The 14,361-nt window shown below is 39.4% G+C and overlaps 2 protein-coding genes across 3 annotated transcripts; one reads left to right on the top strand and one right to left on the bottom strand.

Moving 5' to 3' along the window:
• Window positions 1-2,779: 2,779 nt before the first annotated feature.
• On the top strand, window positions 2,780-4,645 carry LOC113697825 (ethylene-responsive transcription factor ERF011-like). The gene has a single exon (XM_027217414.2). The coding sequence runs from the start codon at window positions 3,807-3,809 to the stop codon at window positions 4,299-4,301; it is 495 nt and encodes a 164-aa protein (XP_027073215.2). The 5' UTR covers window positions 2,780-3,806; the 3' UTR covers window positions 4,302-4,645.
• A 2,404-nt stretch (window positions 4,646-7,049) lies between these two features.
• LOC113699100 (CBS domain-containing protein CBSX1, chloroplastic) lies at window positions 7,050-10,885 on the bottom strand. 2 transcript variants are annotated; one of them, XM_027219198.2, is made up of 9 exons: window positions 10,427-10,802; window positions 9,980-10,067; window positions 9,828-9,892; window positions 9,404-9,452; window positions 8,807-8,859; window positions 8,520-8,537; window positions 7,835-7,950; window positions 7,662-7,719; window positions 7,050-7,581 (listed from the first exon to the last, which is right to left on the bottom strand). In XM_027219198.2, the coding sequence occupies exons 1-9, from the start codon at window positions 10,649-10,651 to the stop codon at window positions 7,507-7,509; spliced, it is 747 nt and encodes a 248-aa protein (XP_027074999.1). In that variant the 5' UTR covers window positions 10,652-10,802; the 3' UTR covers window positions 7,050-7,506. The 2 variants fall into 2 exon arrangements, with proteins under 2 accessions (XP_027074999.1, XP_027075000.1); XM_027219199.2 differs by lacking the exon at window positions 8,520-8,537 and having other exon boundaries at window positions 10,427-10,885.
• Window positions 10,886-14,361: the final 3,476 nt, after the last annotated feature.

Raw genomic sequence — 14,361 nt, 5'->3', positions numbered from 1 at the left:
GTTCTACTTAATGCTCATCACTCTGCTTGCTTTACGTAATTTGTGGAGAAGGACGTAAAATCCTTGTGATAGTATTGAGGATTGCAGATCTCTCGGTTTGTTGATTCCTCTGGGGCTGCTGTATATCGTTCGATCTATCGTGAAACGGGCTGGAAATCACCTGTTAACTTCTGGATTTCTGCCTTAGTCAATAGGTTACCCTTGCACGATGACGACCAGTAGGTCTGTTGCACAAGCAAAGCAGCATCAACTTGGCACGGTTCTGGTGTAAGAAGATCTCTAAAGCCTAATGTGCTGGGCGCTAATGGAAACTGGCTAGGCTAATCTGAAGTTCATTAATTGAAAGCTTTTGTTGAGGGAATTTGGGGGAGTGACATCGCGTAATGGGTTGAAATTTTTGCTGAAGAATTTCTTCTAAATGAGTGTTCTTTTTTTTTTTTTTTTTTTTCCTATTTCAATCCCCTCATCATGCTGAGGCAATTTTGCTACAGACTCTCAGGCCAAGTTGCAGGATTGAGATTTTATTTAATTATTCAGCCTGTATACTGTATTAAAACTGTGATCATATCACGGATGAAATCACTTAATAATTTGTCATGGACTCTGCCTTAACCGACCACTTCTGATATTTGCAGTTTTCTACGTAGGATGTGACACAAAAAAAAAAAAAAAAAAAAAGTGGAATACAATATTATTATTGTGGCCGGGCGGGGGTTGGAGGGCAAGGGTCAACAGAAGTGAAAAAACAAATACGAAACCGCCTTCGTTTTCCTCACCAACTTTTGACTTTTGTTTCTTATTGTTTGGACGGCTGGAGTTACTGTTGTGTGCATCTTCCATTGGTGATGGAAATGCAAGCAGAGAGTCTTCATCGCGAGAATGTATTAGTTAATCATGACATTGACCTCCAAAGATTTTTTCTTTCTTGTCCACTCATAGCGGTGACTGACTTCGCCGTCGCATGACCAAATGCAACTAACCCAAAAAATCAGCTACATCTTCAAAGATCATACCTTCAATGTAACATCTGGTCACCGATTTCTTGACTTTTTTCAGGATTCCTCTTTTGTTTGTGTTTTGGGGGGGGGGGGGGGGGGCGGCTGCTGTAGGATGGCAGACTTCTCCTCTCGAGTCCAAAGTTAGCTAGCAAAGGCCCCTTCACTCCCTCGCTCTCAAGCAAACAATAACAAAACACTACTGAGTGGTACTTATATTAAGCAGCAAGCAGCAGCAGTGATAATTATAAATTATGGGATCCGCACTGTTTGTCCACGTAACTGGTGTTTGCTTTGCGTGCCACGTAACTTCAGCCCATATATTATACGCTGTGCGTGCTGCTTTTGCTTGGAGGGACAAAATTTCGCAGTCAAATAATGATAATAATAATTTGTTTTCTAAAATTTTTCTAACTTATTGTAGAATTAACCAGTTTCCTTCCTCTCCTAAGATCCTCAAATCACAAATCTGTGAGAGCCATCGTCATCATCTGTGGCTACTTGGACATCCGTGTGATGAATTGTCCACATTTGTTCACTCCACGTCCACGGTGGGCGTGGTTTCAACTTTCCAAGTAAGAACAGAACACATTCTGCTGGGTGGTTGTATTTAGCAGTAGATGTTAGTATTGAATTGCTTCGATCGAATTGGGCATTATCCCATCTTGGCTTGGATTTGTTAGATGGAAATCGCCCACAGCAGCAGCATTATAGGTTTTCAAAAAAGAAAAGAGGCAAAGGTGCAGAACGGATAGAGAAAGGAATGAAACAGTAGCACCTCTCTCTCTCTCTAATCATGGAGCGCTTAAAAAATGATGCAGAAGCTGGCATCCACTGCTGCCTACCATTAGCAGCTGAAAAAAAAACACAAATTTCAAATACTACTGCAGAATAAGCTCGTTCCGGTGATGCCCTTAAAGCTATTAGTAATAATTTGGAAGGAAAAGCCATCCCATTGTTGAATGGCACTACTAAAGTACAAAGAAAGTTGGGCAGACCGACCCAAAAACTTGCGTATTTTTAACCGTTCCAAACAGAAATTCTATGTATGTTTACTTGGACACAGAGGCAACGCTGCTGATTCTGCATTTAACCACCGAAGATAGATATGGATATAGCAGTAAAATGTATTCTAATGGCTATTTGATGCTACTTTCCTCTAATCTTTTGGAAAGAAAAATAAATGAGTAAAAAAAGATACTCCATTATCTAGGGTCCATTTATCGAACATCTTACTCGCCGGGTTTAGCTGCTTAATGCATGTTTAATTGGCAATCATGTAAGAAAAAGGAAGGTGGATCAACTCCTGCTTTTTCTTTCTCCCTTCTCAATAATTAAGAGCCTAAACGAGGAGGTCAACCGGCGGGGCTCTTCTTTGTTCTTCCAGCTGGGGCAAAAAAAAAAATTTGCAGGGGAGGGAGGGGGGGGCATTGTTTCAGGTTGAAGGCAAGCGTGCCCGCGGGCCCCCAAAAACCCACCAAAACGATACGTCGGGCCAAAAGCCAGAAAACAAAAGCGTATGACAGTGTCTAATAATGGATATCGTTATTGTCGGGGAGGGAAGCAAAGTCAAGTCACAACGGTATCTATCCATCCAGCCATCCACCGACCACCGACCTACCTTCCACCTCTCCCTAATTAAGTACTACTAGTAAAACCTTTCTTTTTTTTTTCTTCAAAAAAATAAAAATTCTAGTCTGCAATGACAATGACAATTAGCGTTTGATGATAGCACTCATTAATAATCATCATTATCACTTGCTGTTCCAATATCTCGCCCTCGCCTCCCCCAATATCTCGCTCTCCCTTCTTCCCCTCCCCGTCCACCCGCCCCTATAAGAATTAAAGAAAGAGACTCTCTCTCCCCCTCCATCAAACCTCCTCTGTACAATAGTGGAGTACCAAACGACAGCTGCTCTTTTCAACACACAGACTGTACAATTAGCCCGCAAAAACAAAAAGACGGCCCATCCCCATTACTGCTACCATTTATTTCGAGCCAAACAAAACTCAATCCAATTGCCAATTGCAAATTGCAAATTGCAAATTGCAGCAGATGAGAGGAAAAAAATGCGTCTGTACCTGCACTCGAGTACAGCCCCCTTGCTTATATGCGTTCGTGTACATGGCGGCCAACCACTATTTTGCATATGAGGTAATGTTTAAGCTTTTTTCAAAAAGTTAAAGTGGAAAGTAAAGAAAAACACAGTAGTACAAGTAGTCCTCCTCTTCCTTTCAGTGCTCCTACTTTAACCTTCTTATTATTAGTACTACTCCCCAATTTGTTGTAGACAGATATAGAAAAAGGTGAAGGGAAGAGAGAGAGAGAGAGAGAGAGAGGGGGTGGTGTCGGTGCATTTAGTTACCACTAGTACTATATTATAGCAGCCGGGGAGTTTTAGTGTATTCTCTTCTTTTTTTTTAAGAAAACCAAAAAACCAGCGTGGAAGCTTTACTCAAATGACAAATGAACCTTCTTAGTACCCAAGTAGTAGTAGTAGCAGTAGTACTAATCCGGCACTTGTAATTGTTTCTACTTCTTCTGCTTGTTTCTTTCTTCTTCTTTTTTTTTTTTTTTGGGTGCCCTTTTGGTTGGTCCGATATCAAAAACCGAAGCCAAAATCCCAGCCCTCCCCTTCAACTCTCCGCATCTATCTTAATTTCTTTTCATGGGTTTTCCTTTTCTCTCTATAATCTCTTCTTCGAGCTAGCTATAGGTCCATTCAGATTATAGAGAGAAAACAATACACATATAGATAGATATATATATTACCGCCTCCATACTCCTATTCTAGAAAAGGGGGATAAGAGATGGAGGGAGGTGGAGGAATTGGGGCCGGAGCAGGGAAGAAAAAAAGCGAGAGGTTATACAAAGGAATAAGGATGAGGAAGTGGGGCAAATGGGTGGCGGAGATTAGAGAGCCTAACAAGAGGTCTAGGATATGGCTAGGCTCTTATTCCACGCCCGTGGCCGCTGCCAGAGCCTATGACACCGCCGTGTATTATCTGCGCGGGCCGACGGCGAGGCTCAACTTCCCGGAGCTCTTAGTGGGCGATACTACTGCTGCTAATGGTGGTGACCTGTCCGCTGCTGCTATTCGCAAGAAAGCAATAGAGGTGGGTTCGAGAGTTGATGCCGTTCAAAGTTCCATCGCCACCCATGACCACCACGACGACGGCCGCAGCCACCACCACCGCCACCATGACCATGCAACACCGACTCAGCTGAAGCCCTGTTGGTTTCAAGAAAAGCCCGACTTGAATGAGAAGCCCGAGCCCGAGGATCCGGATGTTGACTATTGGTGAGTGGGCTCTGCCTGCAGGGAAAAGGGGCCCAAAAAAAAAAAAAAAGAGTATCACAGTATATATTTATATCCACTGTATTCCCGAGGGTGCTTGGTAACGTGCACTCGATGGCTGGCTTCAAATCCTTAAAGAAGCACCTAATTCTATTTTTTCTATCTCTCTTTTTCTTTTTTTTCAAATTTTTACCCCTTTATATGATAATAATAATAGAGAGTATCAAGTTTTGGAGCTGATAACAACGAATTAATGTAAATATTTTTGCCCTGATTAGTAACCTTTTCTTTGTTCCGAGTTTCACCTGTGGATGATATCAAAAAATATATCAATCACTATGTATTACTTCATGGCCTTTCTACCACTAGTCTACTACTCTACTAGTAGTAGAATACTTATAATTGTGCGCTTTGCAATCGCTTGCATTTTATTTTATTTTATTTTATTTATTTTTGGAGGATCGGTGGTGGTGGTGGTGGTGGTGGTGGTGTAATTGGTGTTTGGGCTTGGACTGTGGGGGTGTAGCAGCTGGTAAGTACAGTAAATCCAAGTTGGTTTGGGGTGGGGAAGGGCGGTGAGGTCGAGGGAACATGTATGGTCCTACGTTTGCTCGAGTTTGGTGCAAGTGGTTGCTGTTTGCTAACAACTACTAATAAAAGTGATAAGGTTCCATTTTTGACTCCACGGAGTTAGGTATTTTTCTGCGTTGTTTTTAATGACTCGAGAAATTAATTCATTTGGACACACCGATTTTTCATTTGGACTTGTTCACAGTAGTACATATTAACGATGGCGATACAGTTTTATAGCAGTACCCATCAGGTGATGCATCGCCTAGGACTAAGGTAATCGGGATTCTACGTAGGATCGATTTTAGTTTCACAGATTGCAATTCTTTGATAAATTATAAATATATCACAAATATTTTCATTTACTTGTAAAATTGAGCTTCGTATTTCACAAATTTATAAAAAAATTGTAGGATCCTACACGATCCTATCGATTCTGCTACGATTCTATGTGATCCTACAGAGATTAATATGATTTGCGACTCTGAATACGATTCGAATCGATTTTGATTATCCGGATACGATTCGGAGCGATTTTGACAACTATGCCTAAGACTAGTTGATTTATTTTCCATACTTTGTGGGCATGTGCTATAAGTAAGGCTACTAGGACGGTCAAAAGTTGAACAGGGTTTGTAGTTTCTCCTTTGATGAGGTGCAGTTAAACAGGAGCCTTGTTTGGAAGATAAGTTTTTTTTGTCTGTTATAAGTTTTTTAAAACTTGAGTTACAATAATTTTAAAAAAAATATCAAAATTTTTAAACTGTATATTTCAATATATTCAAAAAAAAAATACACTTCAAAAAATTTCTATAATGAATTACAGTAAAATTTTAGATAAACATCCAAAAAATTCACGTGTCAAAAAAGTCCTGACAGGGGTTGTTCTAGCTTTATTGCAGGTAGTGGTGGGGTTTTTCCTTCAAGTTAGATTTGACTATTAGTACTTTCTTCGTTTGTCTTGTCGCGAAAGAACGGGTTATTATTTAACGTGGGGGTGGCCATGCTCCAAGCTTGAATTGGAATCGGACTGAAATGAAATCAGACCAGCAGTTTATTGAATCGGAATTTGGGAAATTAAACCAAAATTGAAACCGTAATCGTGATTAAAGATTTAGGTTCAGAGTCATAACAATTTTGAATCAGAACCAGAACCGACAGACTAGAATCGGATCAAATCGTTTTAAAAAATATTTATTATGTAAATCTATTTAGTCGGTATAGACTTTAATAATAATAATAATAGTGACAGCCTCAATTCTAATCTAACAATTTATTATTCTATTCCATTAGTAAGTCTAGAACTTGTATTCAAGCTCGAACTTGAGCTGAGGTCTTTGAATGGTAAGGCGTATAATTTTTGTCCTAGAATATAGTTTTATGTAATTTAACAATTATACTACATAATATACACACGCACACAATGAACTGGAGTAGTTGGAGTTCAACTCAACTTTGAGATTATGACTGATTTATTCGCGAGTTGATCAGTTTGTTGGCACCCCCCCCCCCCCCCCCCCGCCCTAGTAGCTGAGTTCAAGCTGGGCTATTGCCCCCCTCAACTCTTGAAAAATTACAAAATTGTTAAAAAAACACCTATCTTATTTTCGATGCTATAATGGCCAAACAACTCGGACAGGAAGATTACTCAATACCGAAATAAGCAAAACAACGACGCCCTCCAAATTTGATATCTATGCACTTCACGCGCGCTCCAACTCGCAGATTGACGACGTGAAAGTGATGCAAAGCACGTAGTATTTGATATTTTGGAGTTGCAAATGACACTTGCGTCCGTGCATCTTGCATGGAGTATAATGATGAATGGCAGGCATGCATGGGACGGGAGGGCTACCCGAGTTCTAGGGCTGGATGGCGCTCCGCTTTGGGCTCCGTAAAGGCATTATGACTGTCCTTGTTAATCGAATAACGCGTTCAGCAGGTGACATTGGCTTTTCTTTAATTGGCTAAACAAATCAATGCATAGAGCATGTGGCATCACCATACCATTAATTAACCACTTCCCCTTCCCTTCATTAAACAGAAGATGAATGGCCTATGGCCCTGCAGCTTTGTAGCAGTGGAAAAGGTGTTCTTCATATGGTTAATGATGAAATTTGGGATGTAATCCGTGACGACGCTCCATCGGGTAGATATTCATGAGGTTCAGTCGTACAAGAGCAAGTACGATAATCCGAGATTTAAAGATCCATCGGGTAGATGTTCAGCGTTATATTTCCACGACACAAAATGAAAATAGTAAACATGTATCCCTCTGCCTAAACCCCACCCCAAAACCCCAATACAGAAGGGGAGAGTTCAATTCTAAGACATTTTACATACTCAATGCTGTTAAAATCACCCAGCCGACAATCTCAGCTGTGAGACTGCGAAGAATTCCTATAACCCATCTGAGGCCCAATTCTTTCTTAGTCCAACACTCATTCATCCTCATCCTGGAATTTCTGTGTGTAACCCCTTTCCATATTTTCTCTTCTAATCCGACAGCAAAAACTTTGACAAATTTCATTGAAATGTACTATAATATTGCAGGCAGTTGGAATCAGTGAGGCTCTTGGAGATACGCAACGACATTCCCGCCTAAGCTTCACGGTACTTCCCCAAGTGAATACCATCCAAGGTCACGCCTTGTTCTCCATTTCTCGTTTTATTTGAAGGGCAGCCCTTACAACATTACCTCTTGTGACAATTCCAACCTTAACAAGGGAAACAATTTTAGAATTATGAAAACCTTGGAAGAAACACACAATCAAAGGACAGAGTAACTGGCTCTTACCAGCCTACCATCAGCATCCACAACCGGAAGTCGTCGGTATTTTGTCTCGAGTAACAACCTGAAGTTGAAAAATAGCAACAAAAGGGCTAAATATATTAGCCTTGCCACTTTACAAGACACAAAAATACTGCAGTCAGAGACGCTAGCTTAAATCAAGTAAAGAACAACAGAACCTTGCAGCATCCTCCAGATTGGTGGATTCACGAACCACCAGTGGAGCTGGTGTCATTAGATCACCAACTACTTGACCATTGGTTTTGCTAAGTAACTTCTGTATCTCATTAAATGTCTGTGACAAATTTTCAGGATCAGAGATGTCAGAACATGTTAAATCGAAACACCAGTGCGGCCAGTGAACACATTCATGAGTTCTGCACGCATGCGTGCCAGAGAGAGAGACTGACCAGAAAACAGAAATGTTTAACTGTGAAAGTGGATTCACCGAGTTCTATTATTTCAAGAATTATGCTCCTTTATGGTTTGGATTGGATTAGGCATCCCCTCTACCACGTTAATCATATAAATCTACAATCTGCATTCTCCATGTTTTCACATGCTTTTCTAAATGAATTATTGAATTACATACAAGGCATCAGAATTCTCCTATTCTTTTCCCCAAGTTTTCACCAGGAAAATATCATCGATTGGGATAACATATCACCAAGATGAAACAAAAAGATTCACAAGGGACGAGCAAAAGTACTGGCACAGGATCCTTGGCTAACTGCACTCCTGACCATGGGAACAACAGTCGAGAAAGAGTGCAAGAACAGAGACTGTGCAACAAGCAAGATATGTACACCTGACCACAGGAAATGCTTTGAAGTTGTGAAATAAAGGTCTGACAAGTCAAGGTACCGATCCGTAAGTGGAAGCCTGAGATTATTATTAAAAATAAAAAATTACATTTAGGAGGAATGCTAGTAATTCCACCTTCAGAAACATATACAGAGACAATCTAGAGAAACTAAAACTTCTGAAAGAGTAGAGTACAGGAATAAAAGGGACAAAGGATGCTCTACTGATTCTTGCATTTTTTGGCCTATTTAATTAAAATGAGAAAAATCAAGAAAAGAGGCATAGTAAAATGCACATTTGTCGCGGTGACAGACAACATTAAAAGAAAATAATGATCTCTTACGTACTTTCCATGTGCTGTCAACTTCTGGAAATATGTCTACATCACTTTTTGCAGTACCTGATCAAAATATCGGAGCTTCTTATATCATGTGAGGTATTTACTAATATGATTGGAGAATGAAATATACGCAAGGATAAAGGGTAACAGTTTTAAACTTGACAAAATGAACCGTGCCAGGAGGAGTTACATAAGCACATAATCAGTAAGCTTTGTTGCAAGTAGCCTCTGCGAAATGAAATGTGATATAAAACTTCATATTTCAATACTAGTTATCGGAAAAACAGATGACTCATTTAGTAAGATGGATCCTTAGCTATCCCCAATAATAGATCAATTATATCTTCTCCATCTCAGTTTGCTTCTTTGCTTGCCCCAGACAAAATGTCAACTGAAGGATTGCAATTAAAAATAAAGTAGGAAGACCACATCAACAGGGAAATGGGCCATATTAGCACATGATTGTAAACTCCACTATGATGAGCAGAGAGGTTCATAATATCTAAGGCCTACAGGACAAGGTACAAACATCCGCAAAAGATTCTAGAGAAACAGTCAGATGGGGAGGTGGATTTAATGTAACTTGAAATTTTTGAATTTCTACCTGATATAGAATCCAAAGCTAACAAATCATAATCTGAAACAAGGCCAACCTGCAGCAATAAAGAACTTCTTAATGCTATAAAAAAGCAGCAACCTTTGCCTAATAATATCCAGACCTTGAACTACTTAAATAGAAGGGCCCCAAACCAGTTACAACACATTAGCTGATGAAGTTTGATGATTTTAGTAAAGTAGCAAATCAAGGCATAAAATGCCACGAATTTAGAATTAGTTTCAAAGTTATCGAAGAAATCACGTCAGCCTAGGTGATGCAGAGGTAAATTAAGGAGAAATCTGTCGAAATCCCAAGCTCGAGAGTGTGGCAACTTTGGTAGCATTTCTAATGACCTATTTGCTACCAGGGAGATGGAAAACAACATTTATAAACTAATTAAGAGAGGAAAAAAAATAAGAGAGAGACGTACCAGTTTCCAGTCATCATCAATGACAGGAAAACCAGTTATCCTGTATTTCACAAGAGCTTCCAAGGCTGTTGGACGAAAACAATGTGTAAGGAATAGTTGTAAATGCAGAAGTAATATTTTCGTGTAAGAATTTGAGCTGCACTCTAGAATACCTTCGTCAACAGTTGTTGTTGGCTTTACCACCTGTAGCTCCTCTTTTCTAGTCATGAAATCACCAACAGTATATATACCATTTCTTGCCTGCAAACAGGCAGGGGATATCTTGAATATAGAACTCAAATTTAAAGAATGTACAGGTAAACAAGTGCTAAAATGCGTAAATAAACTCAGTCTCCCAACACGAACTAGAAATCCAACAAAATATTCGGTTTCAACACGTGTTCAAAAATCAAATTTACAGCTTTTTCTAATCAATTGATCTGCTTATCAAGAAAACAAAAAAAAAAAAAAATTTTGGTGGAATAAAATCAACTTAACCACCACAATTGCAAACAAGAAACGGCCTGACAATCATTCTTACTGGGAAAGCCACAAAAAATAACAACAATAATAAATCCAAAAATAAAAGGCCAAGTGGATAAAAAAGCGGTTGGTCATACCGGTACGGAATTGGCGGTCAAGGTGCTGCCGGCTGCAACAGTGAAGGGCTTGTGGGAGCTTAACTGATGGACTGAACTGAGGTAGGTTCTGGAGGGTTTAGGGCCGGCCTGAGGTAACAATAGGGACGGCAGCTGGCGATGGAAGGCGGGGGACTTGTTGATGGCGATGCTGGTGCGCAAGGGAGAAGAGAGCGGTAAGAGATCCAAAGGAGAAATTGAGCTCATCTTCAGAAGATTTGATGCTGCTGCTATCTTCCTTGAAGCAGGTGGCGGTGGAGGGATGACGGCAGCGGTGGCGGAGATTCTGAGGGAGCAAAGGTGAGTTGGTTACTTTTGCGGCGCCACCACCACCACAAGCGGTATCCAAGCGACAGCCCACATGCGCTGATATGATAGCAAAAAGAAAAGTGAAAAACCACTCCCCGAAATTAATTATTACGATTACTCCTTGCTCCTTCTCTCTCTTCTCTCATTCGTCCGTCACGCCAAAAAAGAGAGGAAAAAAAAAAGAAAAAGAAAAAGAAAAAGAAAACTCTTTCCTTTATTTTCTTTTCCAGTTTTAGAAATTCTCTTCTTCTTTTTCGGATATTTATTTTTTATGAGTTTTATTAAAGGTGCTTGATATGCATTTATTAATATACCTAAATTCCATTTGACATGTTATGTGTATACATATACTAAACTTTTTTTTTTTTTTGCTCCACATACTAATCATTATTACCTTCCCCTAATCTTATATTTTAAAAAATCTAACACTAAAGCATATTTTAATTAATATCTATTGAACATTCGTTAGACAAATTCTTATTTTATTCGACAGTAAAAATGAATGTGATAGATCGGTCATTCTTTTAGGTTGATTTAGAAATTAATACTATCATAGTTTGGTGAATATATGATGAGCTAAGATACTTTCTAACTAACTGAAGGAAATATCAAATATATATATATATATATATATAGTTGCCTAAAATACTACTACTATATCAACGAGACATAAAAAATTCTTACTTTACATATACTCTGCAGATTTATTGAACTATTCTATTGTAGCTTCCTTTTCTTTTCTAATAGTGGGAACGTATTGTATTCTATTCTATTGTAGCTTCCTTGTTTGGATTGTAAATTATTAGAGATATTTTTACTATAGCACTTTTTTTGATGTGATGTATGTGAGATAAAAAGGTGTGTTGAAAATTGTAATGATGATGTAAGCAAATATATTTTGGTAAATAAATCGCAATCCAAACAAACCCTATGATTTACACTTTATATATTGATTTACACTTTATGCTACCGGCTCTACTGCTGAGTTTTGTGATCATGCGGTCCGAAGCAATTCATCTAAATAAATTATTCCATCAACTATTTCAACAATAAAGGAACCTTGAAAACAGCAGCTAATATCTAGTATGCATTAGATTATTTGTAATCGAATTCACCTAAAATTTTTCCTTATCAAACAAACAAACAAACAAAAAGTGTGAATTTGTGTTTACATTTTAGGAAGGCAAGTAGTAGCTGTCAAAGCTGCACCTATCCATGCCCCCAACCCAAGAAGTGGAAATTTTGATCACGCCTCAAACTAGCTGGCCGATCATTGCGTATGCACAGAACACTTGGAGTTTGGGTTGGGCTCCTTTCGTCGAATAACAAAATTGGATTGTTGGGCCTAGCTCTGTGGAACAAAAGATACCATTTCAGCTGATGATGTTCTGCCCACGCGTGGATCTGTTCTTCAGAAGTGAAAAACCCAACGTTGGCCGGCCCCTTCTAAGGAGACCAGGCTGGCTGGCTATGGATAAATTACTTTTCCGAGCTTCTCGAACGAGATATTTTCATGTCGCAGCATTGCTATTTCTCCTACGAAGAAATGGAAAGCCAAATAAGCAAGGCTGTGCACTTTACCTTCAGAAGACCGATTTAATTTCACCCAGCCATGTTAAGAAAACTTCTGCTTAGTACTCGAAGAGGTTCGGATAAAAAATTTTCTTCCGATCACTAATAGAGAAGAAGTCGGGGGCAAAAACCACTTGGCACAATTACACCACGGTCCGAAAATACATGTTCAGTACAATTATATGTGGTTATTGCGTTGCTTCCCTCTCAATGGATATATGCATATAATTTTGACCAGTTCATCGCAGCCATCACTTCTGGCAGAGGGCCAATACAAGCCATATGCTAAAATTACAAGCTCACGAGTTTGGAATATCATCAGTCATTGCTGGTTGATGATTTGCCTAGCTAACATTTTCAGATTTATTTACATTTTTTGTGCTACTGATTGGTTAGACAACACTTTCTTAGTTCAAGAGTCATTTGCTTTTCACCGCGCAGATTCTAAATATAGCAGCTAGCGGCCGTTTTTGTCAACCAGAGATGTATATATAGTGCACAAAAATGGCACAGAAGAAAGAGACGAAATTCTACAGCTGGTCGCAAAATCATGGGTAAAAAGGCAGCTTATACAAGTGTTAGATAGCTTTTGTTGATCATCCGTTTGAATGAAGACAAGCACACCGTTAATAATTAATGGATACGAAGAATGAACCGACACTCGTATGCTGATTGCTGAGCTGAGTTTGTAATATTCATGTGTGCGATTGTGTTCTACAAGCATAACTCGATAGAAAACTAGAGCAGCACGTTTTTAGGTGAAAGGTTTTAGCAGCTGTCCAGAATTACAAGGAGAATTGAAGCTGCCCCCTCCCGATCGATACATCTCCGTCTCTGGAGCCCAAAGCCAAAGGGCCACCAATGCCAGGCCACCTGTTTCAGCAAAGCAACCATCTGACTTCCTCGTATTTATTAATCCAAGTGTAGCCTTCCAATCATATTAATTACAGCCACACAGGCACAGCCTATATGGCATGAAAAACGCAACCAAAAAAGTTTGGAACCCATGGCAAGAAATTGAATTGAATGCAGGAGCATGTGAAAATCGCCCTAAACTTCAACGAAGTCGTGGCGTTTTTCCGTCAGAGGCAGAGATGACCGTCAATATCATCATCAAAGCTGCGTAAATGCTCATTCTCAACGCATTGGCGCGGGGGGGGGGGGGGGTGTCTGGTCCCCCAACCTCGGCCTCAACACTTTGCCTCTTTTACTCGTGAAAAATTGACAAAACAATAATGGGTGTTGCGAAGAAATAGATAGAAAACAAGCAACATTTACCTTTACATCTCTGCCACTTTCCATTTGCGAACTCTTGTTGTTATCTCTCTGGTTACTGGGCTTGCAGGAAACCTTTTTCCAAAGATACCAATTCATAACATTTGCGTACGTGCTTTGCGAAAATAAACAAGCAACGTATCATTTTTTTCATCAAGTTGCAGGATTAGAATACGAGAGAGGAAAGCTTTGGGTTTGATGTTTCGGGACCATTTTGTGCTGCTAAATTTTTTAAGGGACCACTGTTTGGGCACCGGATGAAGAAGCATTTAGATCTGACTTACATGCCAACACCATTTAATTATTAGTCCGTGTAACCTACGACACCACCATGAATTTTCCCCATCCTCCTTTTACTATATCTCTTCTTTTTTTTTTAAAAAAAAAAAAAAATCCTATTCATCAATTTCGAAAAGGCATAATAATGTTGAAATATTTCAGGTAACATTTTATTATTATTGACTTCACCAGAATAACCACTAATCACAAGTGCTTTCCCTTGTTTCTTAAATTTCCTGTGAATCTTGATGCCAGTAAGGCATGAACAAAGACAAAGCTAAAAGGGTCGTGCGGGGATGATAAAGTTGACAAGGAGGGTTTTAGTCACGTTGTCAGGAGATAACCGCAGACCTATCAAAGGTTGACAAGGAGATAATCAAGATCAACCACCGAGGAAGATTTTAGAGAATAATTAACGCCTTAAAGAATTTCACACACAGTTATAATTAAGAAAGTCAAGATCTGTTTTGAGAAAATATATT

This window comes from Coffea arabica, chromosome 7c (assembly GCF_036785885.1).
Source record: "Coffea arabica cultivar ET-39 chromosome 7c, Coffea Arabica ET-39 HiFi, whole genome shotgun sequence".
In the NCBI taxonomy this organism is placed as follows: domain Eukaryota; kingdom Viridiplantae; phylum Streptophyta; class Magnoliopsida; order Gentianales; family Rubiaceae; genus Coffea; species Coffea arabica.
The sequence above is the reverse complement of the archived record's forward strand: the minus strand, read 5'-3'. Positions and strand labels throughout refer to the sequence as shown.